This window comes from Girardinichthys multiradiatus, chromosome 13 (genome assembly GCF_021462225.1).
Source record: "Girardinichthys multiradiatus isolate DD_20200921_A chromosome 13, DD_fGirMul_XY1, whole genome shotgun sequence".
Taxonomy (NCBI): Eukaryota; Metazoa; Chordata; class Actinopteri; order Cyprinodontiformes; family Goodeidae; genus Girardinichthys; species Girardinichthys multiradiatus.
In genome coordinates, this window is record NC_061806.1 from 27947218 (window position 1) to 27971999 (window position 24782).

The following is a 24782-nucleotide window of genomic DNA, read 5'->3' on the forward strand; positions in this document are numbered from 1 at the left end:
CTTAAGTGGTGTGAATTTTTTGCCTGGGGTATGAGGCTGCCTTGGTAGACTGGACCTGGTCTTTATGTGTTAAGGACATTACCTAAAGGGTCATTACAGGCCATTAAACACATGTTTATAACCTGAAATATTTATAAACCAACTGCATTGTGTAAAACGTTTTACACAATGCAACAGACTACAAGGTCAGTGAAAACCCAACGAACAAATCAAGTTCAGTTTATGTCAGACAGATTAACCAGAGTAAAAATGTCCAATTATTTGAGGTGAAGTTATTAGTAGTTTCTACAAGTGCTCAGTACCTGGCTTAAAGTAGACAGTACGCAAACCAATATTCAGGAAAGTGTCACTGAAACAGTAAATTCTTCAAAAATAAGTCAAAGCTTCAAGCATCAGGAAATGTATTTTGTCATTTCTGCACCTGGTTTTAGAGCATATTTTCAGAGGTTAAGAGTAGAGGAAAAACCATTGGGATGTTTAGACCTTACATCTCTAATCACGTTTCAATAAGGAATGGGCCGGTGGGCCAAAATATTTGAAAAAGTTACAGTTTTAAAGCTGCAAAAACTTTCCACCATACTGTTACTGCCATTTAGAGATACCATAGTGATTCGGTGTTTTCTCCTACTGTTTGCAGCATAGAAGTACCATGGTACTGCCCCTCCCTCACCTGTTACTGCACACTCCTGTTCAACTGGCTGAAATGAGCCTCCAAACACTTTTTCCTTGATTACAAGACAGAGAAATTGGGCTGTTTGGTAAAAGAAATTCCAGCAGTGAAGAAAGAGTCTTAGTATGGAAAATAAAAGGATCCCTGGCCATCAGTTGTTTTGAGATTGACTGTTTTAAAACTACAGCAGGCAAGCCTGGTAAGGAACGACTACAGGTTCTACCTGAGCAGATAGCCTGACTAATTAATCAGCTAATATCAGCTTTTTGTACTTGTGATACTTGTGATAGGAGGAAAACAACAAAAACAGAATAAGTACTGTTTTTTATATTTTTGTGCATATATCATATCAACAAAAACTAACTCTGGATCACATAATGTTTGCTGTAATAATCACTATATTACTATAGCAGCAATAATTGCTGCTTTTGTTTTATATAAAATTAACAAGATGGCACAGGAATAAGAGAACAAATTATACAAATATTGAATTATTGCTGTAAATCAGTTGTTGTATAAATAGAGAAATGTACTCCTTTCTCTTTCTGCTGTCTACTTCAGATTGTTATAGCTCTAATGTTGCATATCCAAGTCCTCCTCGCTTCCCCCCCAGCCTTCCTGTCCTTCTTGACACAAACTCTGTACAGCAAGTACCCATCCTTCACGTGTTCTTTGGCAAGATTCAAAAACAATGAACAATAACATACAAGAGAGAAGAAAAATGACGCAAGTGCAGCCAGGGTCAAGTCTCTTTTGTAGCTATAAACCAGAGAAGACAATGCACAACAATGCTGCCATGTTATCCTGAATAAGTAGTTCTGACATTGACACACTTCCTGTAACTTTACGGAAACTTCATCTGGAAACTTGCGCGTGTTGCTCTGTCGTCAACGAATGAAAGCAGCGCTTCTGATCTGCTTCAGGTTTCATTGTTCTGCTTCCCTTCCGTCCTGTGCTTATCCTCCATTAGAAGGAAATGAATACGTTCTAGAAGGTAATTGCACCTGAGAGGACTGGAGAGGGCACACACACACACATACACACACATATACAAACACTCTGCTCAAAGAACTGGTTGCTTTCCCCGTATACCAACTCCAGTTCCCGTGGAGTCAGATGTCCCACAGTGTGTGTCTGCTTTCAAGCTCCTTGTTGCTTGTTTCTAAGTGTGTGCTTTGAGCAGATTAAATTCCTACCTCTGTCCCAGCACAAGGGGAAAGGACTGCAGCCGCTCATCGCCATAGAAACGCATGTCTGCCCCTTCCTGTGCCTGTCTGCTCCGAGGACGGAGAGGCAGCTAGGCGCTTCACAGCCTCGCATTGCACACGCCGAAGTCAAATAAATAAGCACAGCAGGATCCCAAGACGACTTTGAGAAAGCTATTACATAATCCCAACACTAATTTACACAAAAATACATCCTCAAAGGGATAAAGTAGCTCTTACACAACAGTTTGCAAACTATTACTTCCAATGGGGTAAAATCCTCAGAAGGCCCATTTTTAAAGTGTTGAAATCCTCCAGAGAGGCACATCCAGGAAGAGTGTCAGCTCAACAAAAGTTGTCCTCTTGGTATTTTTCTTTTATCCAAAGCAACACAAGGCCATAAGGATCCCTGGAGACCCTGAAAACTTCAAAGCTCGTCCTTTTCTGCCCACTTCTGAGTTACTCCTTAGTAGCCCTTTTCTGATGAAAACACATCGTCAGTTTTCAAACTGAATCAAGCTTTGTGCTTGACCTCCACAGTCTTAGCTGCTGTGAAAAGTGTCAAGCAACTGTTGCTCAGGGGAGAGAGTAAATCCACCAGGTTGCTGGGATTGCTGAGTAAAACCCTCCTTCATCGAGAGCACAAAGCCAAATCCAGCTCGGACAGAACAGTGCTGATCCAGAGGAACTCCAGTCTGCTGATGCTCGAAAAGAAGGAGCCACAATTACTGTGCTCAGAGAGAAACAAACAGAGTTATCGTCTTTTGTCGGAAACAGAAAGTGAGAGGACAGATTGGGGCCGGCTAAACAAAGGAAGCAGAGACAGAGATGGGGAGGAATACAGCGATTGTTTTCAAGTGAATAAGAGGAAAACGAGGACAGGGAAACACAACTGAAAGAAAGTTCAGGGAGAAATGGGAGAGCTCCAAACAGAGCGGACTGCTGGTGGAGGAGGAGGAGTTAAACACTATTAATATGCTAATTAAATCCTCTCCATTTAACAAAACAAAAAGCCCTCCCACTCCTGCTCAGGAAGCTTACCTCAGAATGACTAATCTAAAATCAATGAGTCAAGGAATGTCAAAAATTATTTTATATGCGGAAAGATTTCTTTCATTTACTAAAAACAGATGCATCTCAATTTCAAATTTCTAACTGAAAACTTCCTAAGATCTTCTTCAGACCATTTAAATCTAAATCCCACAGGAAATATGAAAGAAAGAACAAAAAACCTTTAAACAAATTAAATATAACCTTGTCACCTTAAATGAGTGACTTTCAGCTCTGCCAATTGACCTAAAACACCCAAACCTAACCCTTCCCACAGCATACAGTATGCTTCATAACAGGAAACAAAGATCAACTTCAGCCAACTATTAAAAATCCATGTTTTCCAACCAAACTTTAAATAAAAACCTTTCAACGATGAAGAGCTGGTTGTAGATAACATAAGAATTTAGATTTTATTTGCCTAAATATACCAGAACCCAGTTTCATAACTTGTTTTGAGGGAAAGTCTAAATGTCTGGGGGCATAAATTTCTTTCAACAGTTATTGCTTCCCTGCCTCATGGGTAGAAATGCCTCGATTGGGCATTTCCTGGCCTGTTGTCAAGTTTTACGGTTTTTCTTGAGGTCTGACCTACAAAGTCAGATTTTAACCGATGTTTTCCTATGTTTTCGTTGTGCTGTGGATTTTTTGACAGAAGCTTTGCATCCAACAGCAAATGAAGGAATTTTTCTATTTATGCATCAAAGTATGCCCCTAATCTTTATTTTATGTCAGTTCATGCATCTATAGATTGGAAATGGTGGAAATTGTTTGTTTTTATGCATTTAATGAATACAGAAAACATTTCTGATTTGTTTAGCATTTGACCTGCTAAAAACCAACCAGAGCCAATCAAAGGAAAACAGGACGATGCTGATCTCTGGACATAATCATGGGTTTGTAGTTTTGTCACGTCATGATGACCTATTAGCAATCTGAAAATGGATAAATAAGCACATCTAAATATCTCAAATAAGGATACTTATACTTGCTTCATAATAATGATCCTGTTTGTGTCTCTGAGTCATTGCTATCTTGAAACCGAATAAAATGTATGCTATTATTTTTTCTAAATTGATCTCTTTCTACCCAAATAGTTTTTTCATCTATATTTGTAACAAGGTTAAACTGCAAAACATGACAAATAAAAAACTAAATTTGGAGGAAGAACTACTCCTGGGGCTATACAATGATCTTACAATTAGCATCCATTAAACATACAATTAAGCTTACATGAAGTATTGGATCAGCTTTGATCAATCTCTAAGCAATCATTGACAAACCTGCAAAATCCTAAAGTAGCTTTGTCTCCAGACAACCTAACTGAGCAGCCATTCAAGTGTGCACGAGTGCAGCTTTTCTATAATTTGTGGTCCATCTCAGGCTTTGGCCCATTGTTATGAAAATCTTCTGGGGAGTTGGGGGGTTGTGTGTTTGTGTACTGATGGGGACTATTAAAAGCCTTTTGTCAGAGGGGCCGGATGTTGCCATGAATGGGAAGAGCTCTTCTGGGATTTAGCCAAAACTCCTTTTCTTATTATTTATCCCTGAGCATGTGGGTGAGCATAATTAGTTTGGTACAAAATTTAAATACAGCAGGTAAAACCTCAGACCTGTACTTGTCACAGTAAAAAAAATAATAATAATCTGGTTTGTAAGACCGTAATGCGGTTCTAATAGAGTTAAAGATAATCATTCATAAAATAACTCTTAGTTTGTAACCTTAATAAAAATTTTAAAAACACCTAATAATGTTAAAACAATCTTCTTCCTTTATGTTCCAACTTCATCACAGCTGGCATCAACTATCGTTCTACTTAACATTTATTCCAGAAGGATGTTTTTTAGAAGTCGAAGTGTTTGCTAGTACTGAGGTGAAGAAAACACATCTTTGACTAATTGCATGAGTTGACAAATGAAGGGAAAAGTTGAAAGGAAAACCTCAGATAGAGAACAAGGAGGGTCAAAGGATACAGAGGCGACGGTAACAACTATAACAACAAACTATGCTCAGGGCCACATGCTGATTCCCAGTGTGTCGTTCTGGTGGCTATATGTGGATGAAAACCAACACTGAACATCACCCGGAACACACCATTTCCACAGTGAAACATGGCGGTGAAAGCACTCTCTGGGGATATTTTTCTCCAGCATGGAGAAAAAGCTTGTCAGGGCTGATGGGAAGATGGATGTCGCTCAATACAGCACAATCCTGGAAGAAAATGCAGTGGAGAGGCTGCAGAAGACTATAACATACACCCAGAGCTAGAATGGAGTGGTTTAGATCAACGCATATTCATGTGTTAGAAAGTCTCAACTCAGACGACTGAATACAAACACACGACACACACTTCACATTGATTCCTTATGTAAGATTTTTTTAAAACCATATATCTTCTCCCTTTCACCTGCCACTTATATGCTACTTTATGTTGGTCTCTCACATAAAATGTCAATGATAAGGAATGTTTGTCAAATCAACTTTATTTGTAAAACATATTTGAAAACAAGGGTGAGCCTTCAGGGTACTCAAAGAAGTGATCCCAGAAACGTAAATCACAGTAAATAAATAAAAAATAAATGACAATTCTATAATAGAACCACTTCTCTAAAATAAATTAATTAGAGGAAAGTTTCTCTGCAGTGTAAAGTTGAGAAGCGAGCTGGATGCAGTTCTCTGTCCGAGATCTGCCCCTTACACTGATTTAGCATTAGGTGGATATGGTAGACGGAGCGGTGGCTGGTGCTGGACGGTCCAGGAGACTAAAAGTGCCGATTGGGTTGATACACATTTGCTGCGGATTTTTATTTTTCTGTTTTTCAACATAATTAAGCAAAACAAAATGATTCATTGTTAAAAACGTGTGTATTATGGGCTGTTTTATTAGTCTTGAATTTCTTTGCCATTTTTGGGTTTGCCACTTGGCTCACAGACATGGGTACAGTTTGGGTCGGGAGGTTTTGGTTCTGGAAGAAATATAAATATGTGGACCGAAACTGAAAAGGCTTCGGCACTCTTGGCTGTTTAATAAAGCTGATCCAAACACTAAGACACAGGAGGTTGTCTTAAATTAACAATCCCAAGGACACTTTTGGGACCATATGGATTATTGACAGATTAATCTGTTATCAATCTGTCTAACTAAACATCTACGGTGAGTAAAGCTGTTCTTGTGCTGTTTTTGCTGCACTAATTGTACTAGAAAGTGAAGCCTGTCACTTTGGATTTGGGTTTCAGGCGTACAGAGAAGAGCCAACGACATCTTCACCGTCAAAAAACAAACATTTGTTGACCAAAGTGCATAAAAATAATAAACAGAAAAGGCCTCAGTACTGAAAAGGAGTAATAACAACCCCCTTTAAACTGCATTAAAACTATGTGAATGAGCCTGCGGTCATGACGTGACAGAATGTGGAAAGGTTAAGGGGGTGGGGATACTTTTTACCTCTCGTTCTGTAATCTTTGAATACTGTTACCAACACATATCATGAATACTTTACCAAGATAAAATATTGTACTCTTTAGTCACATGGAGTTTTAACAAGTCCTCTAAATACTTAAAGTACTTATATAACCCTAGCAAATCTAGATCCAGATCAGGCAAACAACAAATAAATCTGTCTGAACTGCAATTACATAATTGCACTACAACATCTACGGCTGTGGATTCCCGTCATTATGCTCCACACGAGTTAATGAAGCAGCTGAATGATTTCCCAGACATGTTATGTGGTCAGTTACTCACCTGTGTAGTAGGCGATCCTGGAAATATCTGAAAGACAAAGAGAAAATATCCCAGTCAGCTGGCTTGTTGGGTTATGAGGCTCCAAACAAACAAATAACCAGCAGGTGTCCCCAACTCAGCTGAATTGTGTGCGTCCCAAATAAATATTCTGGCCTGCTCAGCAATTTGTGTCACTGTAAATGATTTAAAAATCAATCCATTTTATTCTTGTCGCACACACATTTCACTGAGTTATTGATTGACTTTTTTTAAATCAATATCCAATTGGTTCTTTATTCACCTCTGACTCCCATGTTGAAGCCTCACTATTTAAAAGTAATCAAAGGTTAAAGTGGGAAACTCTGGAGAATAGTGCTATTGTTTCGTGTCAAAGGTCCCGCAGCTGTTGGATGAGGATGTGGTTTAACCTTTTAGCCTTTTGTCAGGAAGTTTGAACTTAACAGGAACATAGAATATACTTCTGTGGCTTGACACAAGTGGAAGTTGAGACTTTACATAGGTTCATTTAGATGCAGCTTGTCACCCTGCATCTAAATGAAGATGGATTAAATAATCAAGTTACTCGCCAGGAAGATTTGCAGTCTTGGAAGGGAATCCATACGTTGCTGCAAGATCTCCAATTTCCTACAAAAGCCTTTAGATTGAAACACATTCTTCTGTCTTCTTTGAAGGACAATTTGCAAACTCTGGTTTTAATCTTTCGCTTCAGAAACAGTTAAATAGACTAATTAAAACATATCAGTACTTTGCAAAAATAGTCATAGCTCTTCAACCTGCTTGTGTCACAGAACAACCACAATCTTAAGTGGAATATATTGAAAGACCCACAAAAAGTAGCACATCAGTGGAAATAAAGATACAGTATTCTGATTTTTTACAATAAAAATCTGAAAAGGGTGGCGTGTAGCCTCTCAAATATACTTTGTAGCTCCATCTTCCAAAGCCATTACAAACTACGTCATTTGGGGAATGTCTCTACTAGCCTTGGACATCTAGAAACTAAAATTGTTGCACATTTGGGGAAATGTCAAATTGGATGGAGAGCATCTCTAAACACCAATACTTTGATCCAAACTAATTTATCCCACTATCTTTAGCTGTCGTGTGTTAACTGTCGTCCTGCAGGAAGGTAAACCTCTAACTGGTTTTCTTTCAGGATTGCCCTGTATTTAGCTCCATTCATCTTCCCATCAACCAACCAGTTTCCAGGTCCCTGCTGAGGAAAAGAATCCCTACTGCATGATGCTGACCCACCACAGGAGAGCTAGGAGGTTTCCAGACTTTCCATTTTTTAACAAATGGCACAGTTCCTTTTTAGTAGTTAACAAAAAGTCTAAAATTGTCTCTTTTTTTGTCTTCATCTTAGTTTTCCTCAACATTTTCCTATGTTCCAGAATAGTTTCAATGTTCTACTGTTGAATTTTAGAGTCGCCTGAGCTGAAAAACTTCCTCCACGTGTTTGCTGTCTCCCCTACATGGGTTGTAGCAAACTGGACTCAGATTTATGAAGCGAATGAGTACTGGTTGCTCTCCTTGTCTTGCCTGTTAGTTACGGTGGACGGCCATTTCTTAAAAGGTTTACAGTTGTGCTGTACTCTTTCCGGTTTCACTGGTCTTCATTTTGCTGTTTGTTAGACTGTATTCACACCAGTAAAGTCATTTGGTCCGCCTGTTTGGTCTGGACCAAAAGCGGGCTTTATTTTTTTTAGTTTGATGCAGTTTGCTTTCACAGTGACAGAAATGATGGCGGCGGGACAGAACACAGACCTGGAAATTGAGGAAAACAACTGTTGCGTGCAGCCCATCTGTTCTGCATATTTGTGCCGTTATTACAGGTGCAGACATTGTGAGAGTCAAGATCAGCTCATTGAACACAGATTTGCAATGAACCCAAAAGTGGGTCTTGTTCTGATTCTATGGTCCGGACCAGGGTTCACTTGAGTGTATTCACATCTGAAAAAAAAGGTCCTGAGCAAGGGGGTAAACGAACTCTGGTCCATTTAAAGCGGACCAAAAGCGGCAGGTGTGAATACACCCTTAAATAATGTTATCTTGCAAACCTTTGAGGCCTTGATTAAGAAGGGTTGAAAACAAATGCGGGCCAGCCTTCTCAGATTTTTACGTCAAAGCTTTTAAGAGGCATTATTCCAAGTCACAAAAAATATTCTCTGGCTGACTGCTCCAGTTTTCTTTTTTTATTATTTATTTATTCAATCATTCATCAAATGATTTGTTGTCAACACTACAGACAACATGGTAAACAATATTGATAGGGTAATGACTGAAAAGGTACAGACAGATGTTTAGCAATAGGTCCGTAGTTCTGACAGTTCAGGAGACGTTTCATGGGAACTTGACACCCACTTATTGGACTCACTGGGCTGCATTAGAGAAAGAGGTTATGAAGGATAAACGTCTAAGTGCTTTAGACACCCTGATGTAAACACACACACACACTGGGCCCAATTTTATTTAATTTCCCTTTGGGATGAATAAATTAGTTTTGAAATACACAGAGGGTTTAAGGACAGGATGGGTCCATGACCCAAGACCATGGATGGGTGAATAGATGGATGGAGAGATTGATGGATGGAGGGTTGGGTGGATAAAGGGATAAATCAGTTTGCAGATGGGCAGAAGAATGGAGACAGTCAAATTAATGTACAAAGGGATGAATGGATGTACAGACAGATGAATTGTATTCTTTTTTTGCCATTTCCGGTATTACACACATACCAAATAAAAGGAAACATTTGACTTCCAGTATATATGAGTAAACTGGACCAGTAAACTGATAAGGAGAGGTTAACAGTGACAGAATCTGTTGATAAAGTCTCCTTGATGACAACTTAATAGACCTGAAATCTGTCTGTAGCATCTGCTGGATCTGGTTGTCTGAGCTCTATTGCATCTCTATTTGTCTTTCCCTGACCCTCTCTGTTAAGATGCAGAAGAGTCTAAGTGTCATGTAGTCTACGTTTTGCAGCCACTTTGGCAACGCTGCAGCCCAAGGTTATAAGCAGTGGAGACAGTGGTCTTTTCATGGTTGAGAACTGAGTGGATATATGATTAAGAGCTTTAAAAAAAAAGCTATATATGTAGAAGTTTTTAATTCAAGTACAATACAAACGGCACAGATATTTTGCTCTAATTTCACCATGGCAGTAAAATACTGAGAAAGTGTGAATCTAATTAGAAACCAGTCAGTTAAGCTGTCTTTAAAATGCATAAGAGCACCGTAGAAGCAAAGGGAAACACACATTTAGACAACAAGCTTGTCTGCAGACTGACAGACAACCCAGCAAACACCTGCTCCTCCAACTGAGCTGTCTATGAAATGTGTCACTCAACATAATCCAATCTGATCTCACCCTTAGAAGAAAAGACTTGATTTTTTACACTTAGTTATCCTATGTATGATGTCTAAATTCTTAGCAAAAATCTTTGAATTCATTCAAATATTACTGTAGAACAATTATTTATTTAGCAACTATAAAACAGCTGCAATCTGTTAACCTCTTGGTAATAGGACCTTTCTTGGAACGGATACACTGAAACTTTGGTCCATGAACAGTGATGCTCTCCCGACCATGTTTTTAAATCTATCACCTTCGCCAAGGATTAGAGGTGATCCAATCAATCACCCAGAGATCAAGACTGGACAGCGAGTCAAATGATGAAAAATCCGACTTTTTGTATTTATTTTACCATTTCAGCCTATAAACGCATCAATCAACAGCATGTACAAGTTTCTTAGTTAAAACAAAATAAAATCAGGTAAAGTTTGGGGACAGGCTTCAATGCATAAAAGGGATAACTGTAATTCTTTCCATTTTTATTGTATGACCTCTATCAACACATTTCTTTCTCTTACATATTAAATCCTATGAAATTCTATAAAAACAAATTTTAATCATATTATGTAAAAACTCCAAACTTCTCCTGAATTCCCAGTATTATGTAAATGGAATATGTGTACATCAGGCAGGGTTTAAATATTTTGGATGGATGGATACTTTTCCAGCTGCGTATGAAACCCTGACATATTCTTTTATGCTATTTAATTACCAAAAATTACACAACTTAATTGGTTGACACTTAGCATAATGTTGTAGGAAAAAGGAGAAACATGTGCAACTTAGATGCAAGGGTGGTTCACCATTAGGAAGCTTTAAACATAGGAAATACATTTAGTCTTTGCTTGCTTCACTAATATGATGAGCAGAGAAATGTCTGACTGTTCTTGGCCTGATTTTGAGGGGATGAAACACAGTACATTATTTTAATCAAAGCCGCAAATTCACACTTTGTAGCTCTAAAGATTTTCAAAACTTCTGCCATACATCTGAGCACAGACACACTCCAGGGCACATTTGCATCCAAGCTCTGACTTTTTGAGGGTGGGTTTGAAGAAAAGCAGGATGATAATCTATGTGGGAAAACAAAGAATGCCTGAATAAAATGGAAAACCTGCCTCCTGGTAAATGACAATATGAAGTGTGTATAGTTGAAATCTGTCATTTCAGATTCCAGATCCTAACTTTAACTCTGAAATTTCCAAATTCAGCATGTTCCATGACAGAGAAAGTTTGACAGCTACAAAATATAAACTAGGAGCTACTTTAGTTTGGAAAAAGATCAGTTTTTTTAGTTTTGGACTGGACCAAACAAGCAGAAAATCACCACATTACAGCTGCATTAGAGCTGTAATCGGGGATTACAATACAACAATAAAGTCTATTTTAACATAAATCCGTCCATGGTCACCTGCCTGCTGCTGGATTTTTAAGTCCGGTTGGTCCGGTCAAATTCTTTTACCTTCTTTTTATCTCCCAAAGACTCATGAAGTTATTATTTTGTAAATAAGTGGGCAAATTTTTATTTGCTGCCTCTTTTGTCTCCTGTTTTGTCGTTGTCTGACTCTTATGTTTAAGTGACATTCGCACCCGTGCAGCTAAGTTGCCAGGGGTGTGAATTAATCTGATTGGATGGAGAATGACACAAAAAGCGCCTCCTACTAACAAGCCGCCACTGATAGTCTGTATATCTGCTTTTTATTAAATGTTGACATCGTGACTCCGATTGACTACATAGATTCACGTACTCAGCTGAAAGTAAAAGGTCAAAAAGCATACTGAAGGTAAACTGCCGTCCTACTCAAACAGACACAAGTACCCAGATGTACACAAACACTGCCTCTTCAAGCTGAGTATAATTGCATGTTACCAATAGGGTTTTTTTGTACACTATAATTATACAGAACAATTACCAAAGATGCTGCAAAGCAAGCGTCTAAACTCCTGGTGTCACATCTGAATTTAGATCAAATTCAACAGTTTGAAAGAGATCAGAAAGTTAGATACAATTAGAAAATGAAATTATTGCATATTGCACATTTTTTGTATATTTCAAAGACTTCCTAAACTCCTGACTTAGTTTCTTGCTTTGTGCTGAAAGGTAACCCTTTCTGTAAGTGCGTATGCAAGACGCTCAGCGGTGGGTAGTAGTCGAGCACGCAGTCCATCGGTGCAACAACACAATGCTTGGGGAACCAAACACACCTGCCACTCACATTTCACCATTTCCACCTGACCTTTAAAGTGCTTTATACAAGCTGCCGCTCTCCGTTCAGAGCAAGCTATGAAACATTGATATAACTAAGCTGTGATTCTTTGGTTTGTCTATTTATGCAATGAGTTTGACAGAAGCAGGGGTGCATTTACTCACGTTCTGATAAACACCAAACAATTATCCAGCATCTGTCCCTAGCTACATTAAATGCGTTTGCACACTTTTACGCAGATGATGCACAGCCTGCAGATGAATGCTAAATGCACACATAACATAAATAAGGTCATGGAAACGCATGAGCGGGCACACTTTTATCTGCCCAAAGCAGACAGACATTCAGTCAAGTGTGCGTCGTTCAGGTGCTGCGATAAAAACCAACCAGCTCTCTGAAGCTCCTTGCATGTTAATGTATCGCACTCAGAGCAGAGCATACATCATGTTTAATTCAACATAACAGATTAAGGATGAATGAACTGATGCGATACATTAAGCTTCCAAATCATTTTTAAATGATACCAGGGATACTTATGTTTTAAATTCAGGTGAAGTGCAGTTATGGATTAAATCACAGATTTACAGTTGTTTACCAGCATAGAACATGTTTAGGTAGGAAGAATGCAAATCTAGCAATAATTATTGAATCCAGGAAACACCTGGGAGCTGCTTGCCAATATAAAAACAAATCCTCAGTTTTGATTGGGCAGTAAATGCACATTCTTTATTGGTTCTGTTTAAATTTGTTAGATTGTATAAAATGAACAGACCATATTCATTTCTGCTAATCAGTTATAGAAATATGCAATCTAAAGCATATTTAGATACAATTTACCATTTACTATTTTACCATTTAAAGGTTTGAGGATTGTGGATGTTTATTAGATTATATGTTGCAAAGGTTCTAGGGCATAGAATATGGAAGGAGGAGATCTGAGTTAAGTTTATACATCCATGCAAAAAGAAAAATGAAAAAAATGTTCTTTATGACTATATTGCTGATTTTCCTGCAGAGGTTTGACTTTAAATTAAAATAAATTCATTAGAACCTGTTTTAAAGCACTTTTAAAACTTGAATATAACCGAAAGAGACATTAAATACGGCATCAGCAAAAAAACAAAACCCCACAGACTGTAAGGCCATAGATGAATGACGCATGGATAGACAGAAGGCCGGCCGACCGGATCGATGGTTGGATGGATTCATTCACAGGATCTTCAACTGCCAATCTCAAGATCAACACTAAACCTGAAGATATCAAAGCAGAATCTGTGGAGATGCAACTGTGAAGCCATCTACAAGAAGGGACAGAGCAGACTGTACTTCTTGAGGAAGCTTAGGTCCTTGGATGTTTACAGCAAGATGCTGCATATCTTCTATAAGTCTGTTGTGGAGAGAGTGATCTCTTCTGCCATCATCTGCTGGGGAAGCAGCATCAGAGCCAGGGACTTAAAAAAACTCAACAAGCTGGTAAAGAAGGCTGGCTCTGTTCTGGGGACTCCTCTGGAACCTCTGGAGATCATTGTGGAAAGAAGGATTCTTCATAAAATGAAGAACATTATGGAGAACCCTGAGCATCCTCTTCATGAGACTGTCCTACAACAACAGAGTGTCTTCAGTCAGAGGCTTCTTCAGATCTGCTGTAAGACGAAGCGCTACAGGAGATCCTTCCTGCCCACAGCCATCAGCATCTACAACGGCTCTTTGAGGAAACCTTCATAATTTGAGCTATATCAACATTTAATTTCCCTTTGGGATTAATAAAGTATTTTTGAATTGAATTGAATTGAATTGATAAAGGCCGCTGCATATTCATGAGCTGTTATAAGCTATAGTTCTTGTTGAGCAAATTTCCCTCCATGATGAGCCAAGATCAAAATTCGTTGAACAAACATCACTGGGAGTTTGTTCACACACGTTTCTAAACGCAACTGGGTTCACACTGACAGCTACTTAAAGAGCCATGTGGGCAACATGCTGCATGACAAAGCATGCCTGTTTTCAGACACAGCCTACACACACACACAACTCAGTATTAAGCTTTTCTCATGGGCATGCTCAGTTTAAGTTAAGACCCCTCACATATTAGCAACACCTTCACCTTTTCACCATGGCATATCATGGACATCAATAAGCAGAAAAGCAAATCAGCTAAATAAAACCACTTGGAAAAAAGATAACCTAATTTATTGCATCAACTGTAATTGAGAAACGTTCACAATAAAAGAGAGACAGAATTGGCTGCTGCAGCTTTGTTTCTGCCAGTCCTCAAACAGCTACAGGTAGCTTTAGGTTTAGGGGTGAGCAGTGAAAAGCGCAGCTGAAACATTAGAAATGAATGTTTATTATGTCAGGACCATCGTACTAAGTTCGCAAACTAGGAGAAATTCTGTTTGTATGTTTTGTCTGTACAACATAATCAAGTTATATCTGAACAAAGAGTAATCTTGCTAGTGTTTACCTCACACTTGAAGAAACAGAAATTATTGCCAGCAGTTGAAACACTAGAGTTTAAAAAAAGACTGTAGCTTTATGTGTCAAGTCAAACACATACAGTAACAAAAGGCTGTCCTGCCCTCCTTTTGTGACTAAATAGCTGTTGCTGTCAAAAAAAATATAAAATACTAGTGAATTGTGTGTCATTTACTGTGATGCAAAGCTGAGTTTTAACTTGTATGGTCTAGATTTTAATGAAGTAGCGGACTAGGACTCTTTATCTTGTCTAACTTTAACACATACAAGCCAATTTGTGTAAACTTAGTTTGTCACAGGCAGAAAAAGACTGTCCAGCAGGTTCCCTAATATGCCACTTTTCCACTGGCCCGTTTTAGGTGGCGCTGCACCGCTCCACTCGGTACGGACACTGACCCACTGACGCCTCCAGCCGTCAGTGTGTGTGCTGTGGCATTTTTAGTGTTATTGTGTAGCACTGTAACATTAAAGTAATCTGCGTGAAACAATAAAACATAAATAGAAAATAAAAACATAAATAAACTAAATGCTAATAATGTTTGTATTATTATATATGCAAGTTTGTCATAAATATGTTTTTTCGTATATAAAATGATCCACTGGAACACAGCCCAGCCAGAACTCAGGCTCAGGGGTTCTGATATGAGGCGGAGTTGGCAGTAGACGGTGCTGTCTGGACTGGTGAAGCTCCAAGGTTTGCCTGAAGAAGTTAATATTTTCAGCTATGAGGAGGTTTTGTCTCAGCCATGGCAATAATGAGGACAAGGACTTTAAAGCACAAAACTGGGGACTTCTGCCCGCGGTGAAGTTAGTTTTAGGTTGGATATTGGATATTCGTGCTCCGTGGATTCAGCGGGGTCTTCCTCCCATTTGTTCCGATGCAGGAAGTCTGATTATGGGCAGCTGCTCTCTGCCTGCTCCTTCCTCCTGCAGACACTGGATCTCTTAAGGCCCGTCAATAAATGTCCAACCAAACACGCTGTTTCATGATGGTTTTGTTTTGGGTGTTTTGGGGGAAATGTTTGTGTGTCTGAACACCTGATGTTATGTGTGATCAGCTGGTTTAGGATGTTATTAAATACAGCGCCCCCTACCTGCGTGTTATTCAGAAACCTGAGATGGTGTCCTTTTTCTTTTATTTCAGCCTTCAGGCATGGCTTATAATTTGTGAACACTAAAAATATATTTCAGTTTAACCCGCATCGACCATTGTGGTCCTACTGTTATTGTAATTGCTCTTGAGTTTTATTAACTTTTCCCTGCACTACCTCAGCGAAAACCTTCTAATTTCTTCTCCTCCCATGGCCAATTACTGAACAGCATTCTGTTCACGTCGCATGTAGATCCTACTCAGCCCCGGTTGGACCAGCTCTGGGGCAGGGACCGAAAAACTAGTTACTGGTACACAATAAACAGTAATGGAAATGCTTGCAAAGCGAGCCGAATAGAGCTGAGCTGGCCCACATGGAGCCAGTGGAAAACGTGCATTATGATAGAGACAGTTATTCTTCAACAGACGATTATCACAAATAATGAAATTTCTTTCTTAAATCTCCAACGTTTATGTGATTTTTACTAGATTCTGCACAAAGTGCATCAAAGAACTTGCTGTTTGTTTATGTGTTTAGAAAATGCATCTTCCGATTTGGGCAAAGTTTAATAAACAGGAGAAAAAATCAATGTTTCTCCATATTTGACCTGCACATCACGGCTTACAGCTCCTATTGGAGAATCACAAAATTTCACAAACTTGACAGCTGGCATCTTCTCTTCAGAATCAGAATCAGAAAAGCTTTATTGCCAAGTACGTTTTTGGACCTACAAGGAATTTGTTTTGGCGTAGTCAGTGCAATACAATACAAATTAAACAGTATAAACATATCTACAATATAATATAAATATAAATAACATATAAACACCTTCTTTCGTCACCATTATTTAAATTAGATTAAAAGAGGATTTATCTGCAATACTTCCTATTCAACAAAAGCGGGAAAACAAAAAGAAAAAGGAAAAAAACAAAACCAGAAGAATTAAACCCACCAACAAGAATTGGCAAACTCCTGACAACAGTGCATCAGAAAAATGAATACAGACATGCCTTTAGCCTATACTGTATATATAACAGTTTTCATATATGCAGTCAGAAACATAATAAATTGTAATGTATAATAAATTCTCACCATGGTAAAGTCCCTCCATTTACAGTCAAATGTGAGGAAGTCAAGAAGAGAACACTAATCCTCTTCTGAAGGTCTGCTAAACTGGAAAAAGCCAAAAATCCCAGCCTTCGGTGCTCTGGTGCCCAGGGTTGTGCTATCCAGTTCATTCAATAATGACGGGCAATGTCGACTTAATGTCGACAGCTCAGCTCTTTCCGCCTCCTGTGTGTACAACAACTACTACTACAATATACTACTACACAGACACGGAGCAACATGGGTAGCACGAGTGATGGGGAGAGGAGGAAGGAAAAGAGGAGTAGAAGGCAGACTGTAAGCTTGAAAGGGGGAGGGAGACGAAGAGAGAAAAGGAAAGGGGGAGCGGGAAGTGGGGGAGTGGCTTTGATCCCCCAGGAGAGTGATGGAGCGGGGGGCAGCAGATGTACCAGAGACAGAGGAGAAGCAAGTGAAGAAGGGAACACATGTAAACATTTTATGCAACAACTGCAAGAAGAGAAAGATGGACAAAAATAGCAAAATAAGGTAAACAAAGGTAACTACTTTAAAAAAATAGAATGAGTAATAATTAAGCTGAAAATGACAAATAGAAGGCGATGTTGCCTTTGGCTGATTTATCTCTGCCACACAAACGCACCCCTGAGGAGCCACTCAATTAGTCATAATGTAATGTTCTCCTCTCAGCGCTGTGCAACAGAAATCATCCATCTCTACTGCAACAAAGAGAAGTGAGACAAGGGGAATACCAGTCAGTTCTTCCACCAACTTTACACATTTAATCCAGTTATATGTAATCAAATTCCATGCAGCGTGGATAGTAAGATCCACTCAGCTAGCTCTACACTCACCTTAAAGACGCGACCGTCACAACTTTACAAGTAGGTATGGGTCGGTAGGACAATCTCACAGTATAACCGTTAAGTAAGAATACTATAGTTTCACTAGATTTACAGTACAATAGTTAGACAGCGTTACCTTAATAAGAGGCACTGCCACTCCTCAATAACTGCCTGTGTTTTTCAAGACCAGAACACAGAACTCAAGGAACTTGCTGCTAAACTGGTTTGGAAATTGTGTTAAAATATATCAGCTCCTCTTAAAATATATAACGGTGTTCTTCAAGGGTCTGTTTTAGCCCCCATTTTATTCTTTAATTTTATAAATGAGTTGGGCCAATATAAATGTATATACTAATGACACAGTAAATGACGCGGCAGCACCTTCCTCGTTCTCTGTTGCTTGTTCTCCTGTTAAGACAGGTGATCCTTGAACACTCCATGATATAGGTACATATGGATATGAATACTTATATACTTATTTAGTATACTTTGATGCTCATGTTTCTTTAAAACAGGTAATGAATGGCAGCTCTGAGACACAGATGCACCTTGGACAGATCTTTAGGATGGAGCTCTTTAAATCAGAGCAGAAAATTATTATATTATATTAAAAGCTTAAAGTAATTTATCTACGTAACTTTCAAAGCTTTTGTCATATATATAATAACATGTCTGATTCAGACATATTGTTTCATGTTCCCAGAGTTAAAAGAGAAAGTTAAAACTACCAATTAACTTTTGTTAAAATAAGCTTCAAAGTCTCCTCTATCTTCAGACATTTCTCTCTTTTTATGTCTTCCTAGTCCAGAAAAAAACTTTTGATTTGTAATCATTTGTGATGGCATGATTTTAAATATTTACTAACCATTTTCATTTTGTATCAACTTCTGTGACTGCTTTGTTTTTTTTGTCCTGTTAACTTTTAGGATAACACTTTTATTTGACACTGTCCTCGTTTATGTTTTTCTTGCAATCATTTCGACCACGACTCCAAGGAAGACGAGATCCGTGTCACCATCCTGGCTAAAAAAAAGGCTTTATTTCTATTTCCAAACTTTCTGTTAGCGACGAAAAACGTTTACCAGCCTTCTTTCACCAACGGGTGGGGGATGGGCAGCACTAATTCACTCAGTGCTCTAACGCTTTACTTCTAAACTAAAGTCACTCCGCCACTTTCTCCGGTAGCTCATCAAAAGGACTTTAAATCATCATAATCGTTCTTTTTGACTTTTTAAACCCTCGGTTTAACTTGATATTACTGACCAGCCCATCTCTGCCCGCAAGTCAACTGTTAGTCAAACTAACATCAGGAACAACAAAATAACACAATTTGGGTATTTGAGTGTTACAAAAAATAGCATCAGCCTAAACAAAATAAAATAAAAATCTGCATTAAAAATGGAAAATGTGTTTATTCTTTAATGTTTGGTCTCCTCAGTGTTATTCACACAATTTGTTTGGCTTAAAAATGACTTAGTAGATTTCATAAATCTTGTCAGATGCCAACAATTGATTAATGCAGACCACAAAATATTATTTGGGGTGAATATATACAGTAACATATCATATCTTACCGTCTTAAATGTAAGATTTAACTGTGATTTCAGCCAATTCTAGGCTAAAGCTGCAGCGTGATCTCATACACACATTATGACTTCTGCACATATTCCATATAATAAAATACACAGTTAAGCATGAATCCTACTGCAGGTCCAACTCAACATTCAAGCAATGGTTAAATAATGTTTCCCCAACATTTACACACACAAAACAAGAACAGCAACTACCCGACAGACAAGATGAGAAATACTCAGAAGTAAAGCAGATTAATGTGGCACTGGATTACTAGGACATGTCACACAAACACACACACACACACACACACACACACACACACACACACACACACACACACACACACACACACACACACACACACACACACACTTCTCTGTAGAAGGTAGATCTGAGCTTTATCCTGCTGCCTCTCAGTGTGAGAATCACTGCTTCATGATGTTGGTGCACTAACACCACCCTCTAGTGGGGTAGGTTTTAAAGTGGTGTGTTGTTCTCAACTTCATCTGAGCATCAGAAACTTTTAAAAATATATATACAGTACAGACCAAAAGTTTGGACACACCTTCTCATTCAAAGAGTTTTCTTTATTTTCATGATAATGAATATTGTAGCTTCACACTGAAGGCATCAAAACTATGAATTAAAACATGTGGAAATATATACTGAACAAAAAAGTTTGAAACAACTGAAAATATGTCTTATATTCTAGGTTCTTCAAAGTAGCCACCTTTTGCTTTGATTACTGCTCCGCACACTCTTGGCATTCTGTTGATGAGCTTCAAGAGGAAGTCACCTGAAATGGTTTTCACTTCACAGGTGTGCCCTGTCAGGTTTAATAAGTGGGATTTCAAGCCTTAGAAATGGGGTTGGGACCATCAGTTGTGTTGTGCAGGAGGTGGATACAGTACACAGCTGATAGTCCTACAGAATAGACTGTTAGAATTTGTATTATGGCAAGAAGAAAGCAGCTAAGTAAAGAAAAACGAGTGGCCATCATTACTTTAAGAAATGAAGGTCAGTCAGTCCGAACAATTGAGAAAACTTTGAAAGTGTCCCCAAGTGCAGTTGCAAAAACCATCAAGCACTACAAAGAAACTGGCTCACATGAGGACCGCCCCAGGAAAGGAAGACCAAGAGTCACCTCTGCTGCGGACGATAAGTTCATCCGAGTCACCAGCCTCAGAAATCGCAGGTTAACAGCAGCTCAGATTAGAGAACAGGTCAATGCCACACAGAGTTCTAGCAGCAGACACATCTCTAGAACAACTGTTAAGAGGAGACTGTGTGATTCAGGCCTTCATGGTAAAATAGCAGCTAGGAAACCACTGCTGAGGACAGGCAACAAGCAGAAGAGAGTTGTTTGGGCTAAAGAACACAAGGAATGGACATTAGACCAGTGGAAATCTGTGCTTTGGTCTGATGAGTCCAAGTTTGAGATCTTTGGTTCCACCCACCGTGTCTTTGTGCGGCGCAGAATTGGTGAACGGATGGACTCTACATGCCTGGTTCCCACCGTGAAGCATGGAGGAGGAGGTGTGATGGTGTGGGGGTGCTTTGCTGGTGACACTGTTGGGGATTTATTCAAAATTGAAGGCATACTGAACCAGCATGGCTACCACAGCATCTTGCAGCGGCATGCTATTCCATCCGGTTTGCGTTTAGTTGGACCATCATTTATTTTTCAACAAGACAATTACCTCAAACACACCTCCAGGCTGTGTAAGGACTACTTGACTAAGAAGGAGAGTGGTGGGGTGCTGTGCCAGATGACCTGGCCTCGACAGTCACCGGACCTGAACCCAATCGAGATGGTTTGGGGTGAGCTGGACCGCAGAGTGAAGGCAAAAGGGCCAACAAGTGCTAAGCATCTCTGGGAACTCCTTCAAGACTGTTGGAAAACCATTTCAGGTGACTACCTCTTGAAGCTCATCAACAGAATGCCAAGAGTGTGAGGAGCAGTGATCAAAGCAAAAGGTGGCTACTTTGAAGAACCTAAAATATAAGACATATTTTCAATTGTTTCACACTTTTTTGTTCAGTATATAATTCCACATGTGTTAATTCATAGTTTTGATGCCTTCAGTGTGAAGCTACAATATTCATAGTCAAGAAAATAAAGAAAACTCTTTGAATGAGAAGGTGTGTCCAAACTTTTGGTCTGTACCGTACATCTTCAAAAAAAAAAAAAAAAAAAAAGCATATTTAAAAGGAATATAGATTATAACACAAAACGGACCAAATTCAAAACTGAATTCCACCAGTCTAAAGTAGCTTGTTAGTGAGAAGGAGCAACTTATCCTATATCCTTTACATTATTCTGCATGACAAAGAGTGGAGAGACAGTGCAGCAAACAAATAGCCATAGTACAATTCATCAATGACGCTTTGTTACAAGAGTGAGCCTGTTGGTGACTAATGAGAAAGACAGACATGTATGCTCTGACTAAAAGACAGACGCTGCTGGATTATCACATCTGACCTCAGCCTCAGTGTATGCTGGGACTCCAGCCTTAACGAGATTGACGTCATCTAAATGGCATGTATCCAGGTGTTTCACGACTGATCTTTGTTTTCCTCCCTGCAGATTATTATGGCTCTGACTGACTGTATGTGAACGTGTCTGGGGATTGAGCTGCGGAAGACGTGAGATCACAGAATCGTCTGAGCAGACAGGTATGATTGGGTGGTTTTTATTGTGTGAAGCACTTGAAACAAAAAGATGAAACCTTTTATAGTATTTTACTTAAATCAAGCAATAAAGTTTATTATTTATTTGGGTGTTGGAATAAACAGCCAAATTAGGGCCTATTTTTACATCAGCTATTTTCCGAGTCATGCCCTTTAAACTGTATAAGTATACTCTTGTATCTAACCAGTGCATATCAGTTTAATTGTCTTAATTTGTAATTATTTTAATAAATTATGTTGATAACTTTCTTTAAATGTTGATTAAAATGTATTTATTTCAGTACAACTCACACACAGAATGATATTTTTCTATCAGACCGTGGAAACGTCTCACTAGACCTTAAGCCACTTGGATTATGTGCCTAAGACTCTTCCTTCAGACACTGGGACCTTTATTCCAAAATAAAACGTAATATTTCATTTAATCTGAAAAGACGACTTTCGACCACTGAGCAACAGTCCAGTCCATTTTGTCCTTAGCCCTACTAAGATGCTTCTGACATTGTCTCTGGTTCAGGAGCACCTTAACAGAAGAACTGTGACTCCTTTAGCCCTTGTCCTGGATACGTCTGTGTGTGTGTGTGGAAGCTTAATTTACTGTGCTTTTATAGATTCATTGGTTGGGTTCCTGTGGGATCTCTTAGGATTTTGTGCAAATATAGTCAGATATGTATAAAAACTGTCATTCTAAAATAAATACGTATAAAGTTAAGCTGGCTTAAAGTATATTGGTTATTGTTCTAACTCCCCCAAATTAATGTCCAATCCCTAAAGATTATACCCTGACACCTTAAGATGGTTTAGTTACCTCTGCCTCATTTGCATACAAGAATCTATGAATATACAAATTAGACCCACCTTACCTCTAAGCCATTAGCCTTCCACCATCCCCTACTCACGTAAATGAGGAAAATCAGCCTTTTTGCCTCTATTTGTTAAAGACGATATCAACTGAGATAAATCCAAATTTTTACAGTGGTTTCCAATGGTTTAATAAATTCAAAGTACTGTCTGAGGCATATCCTGAGATACTGCAACCAGAAGACTTGATATCTAAAGGCCCGGCACAGCAGGAGGTAACAAAAACGTACCAAAAGGAGGGTTTTCCTGTTTAAAAGCAACTGTGAAATTTAAACATGTTGTAGGTGAAGCAGAACAAAGATATTCAGGAAATAAGGTATGATCTCTACATACATTTATGAATATATAGAGAAAATGTCTCCTTTCCATCACCATCTGCTCCACTCACATTACTCCTGTCTTTACATATAACAAAGACCGACAATTACTTACTTTTCCTTGCCTCTTGACTCTTTCCGATGCCATTACACTGATTGTTCGCTCAAACACGACATCCGTGCATGGCCAAACACGCGCGCACACACATACACACACACACTCAGGGGATGAGAGGCAATTCATTTAAAACATCTAAGCTGTCCAGTTCTTTTAGCTTTAGTTTAATCACTGCTCAGTGAAAATCCTGCAAGGGTCATTGGCTTTTTTCAGTCATTTTTAGCCGAGGAAGGTGCACTGTTATTTTATGTTGACACAGTGCCGAGTATCACACAGTTATTACACGAGTGACACCCTGCAGTGACCCGGTTGAACGAAGGTAGCTTGTTTCAAGTGAGAACAGCTTTGCCGGTCCTTTAATGTACATGCCCCAAAGAGGAATAAGTCATCATTGCTGATGTCATTTCCTGGTATTGTAACAAATTTCAGTTTATGCAGCTAGCAAACCGCAATGCATATTTGTATATCAAAGCGCATGAGTGCACACACAGCTATCCTAAAACAACTCTGTTTTAGCTGCGTCGGGCTGCTGAAATACAATGACACAACCCCAATTACTGAGCTAATAAACTTGTTATAGACATGGTTTCTACAGCTAAAAACATTTTTGATAAGCAACACCCTGGAGTTACAGGTGATTGTTCTTAAAGTCTAAAATTAATGCTAAAGATAAACTATTTGTGAAGATTACGCATCGCCTTAAATGGAGTGTAGGGCTGCAACAGATAATAGTCCTTTAAAATGTACCCATTTATATGCAATAACCGTCTGGCCAGAATCTGTACTGAATTAAAACATACGTGTAACCAGACCTCAACTCTCAAAACAATACTGAAATATAGAAAACAGGCCTTTGTATAACTGCACAAGACACGTTTTTCCAGCAGCATTCTCTTATTGCAGAACTTAACCTCAACAAAAACAGACAAATGCAACCACATGAGTTTACAGTGAGAGCACTAATGCAACCTATAAGAAAGGCTGGCTGACGAGACAAGGATGACACTTATCCAAATTATCTTTTATAAACAACCTCCTGATGGCATAACAACAAATGAACAATCATGCAGACAGACATATAACTAACCCATAAACACTAGGAAAATTATGTGCAGCATAGCTGCTTTTGAGAGGAAGAAGGCGTTTTCCTCATAGGCTCCTGAGGGACACGGCATGTTTTAGGATGTACAATAAGGTTCCAAAAGAGAGTGTGTGTGTGTGTGTGTGTGTGTGTGTGTGTGCGTGCGTCCGCATGCTGAGGGGTGTGGGGGTTTGCTTCCTGAATGCATCCCAGAAGCACAGGGAATGGATGTTCAATTTGCTTCTTATCTCTAAACACCCAAACAACTCTGTTTCCTTCAGAGTTAATGGATGCAGGGGGGTAAGGATGATGGTAGAGAAATGCTGAATATTTAGACTCAATGCATATGTAATTTTTTGCATAAATACCAGTGTATGTGGAGCACAGAAAATAAGTATAGAACACTTCAAC

General features: G+C 38.9%; 1 protein-coding gene across 19 annotated transcripts in view; it reads right to left on the reverse strand.

Moving 5' to 3' along the window:
- Positions 1-24782, reverse strand: part of ptk2aa (protein tyrosine kinase 2aa) — a 77970-nt gene that overhangs the window by 47919 nt on the left and 5269 nt on the right. For 5 of the 19 annotated variants that reach the window (XM_047383007.1, XM_047383009.1, XM_047383005.1 and 2 more), the window contains exon 1: positions 1867-2744. In XM_047383007.1, coding sequence (XP_047238963.1) covers positions 1867-1990 — 124 coding nt within the window. In that variant the 5' untranslated portion in view covers positions 1991-2744. Of the gene's footprint in view, positions 1-1866; positions 2783-6671; positions 6699-16892; positions 17141-24782 lie in introns of those variants that run through there. The other 14 variants (XM_047383013.1, XM_047383012.1, XM_047383010.1 and 11 more) reach the window with 8 other exon arrangements.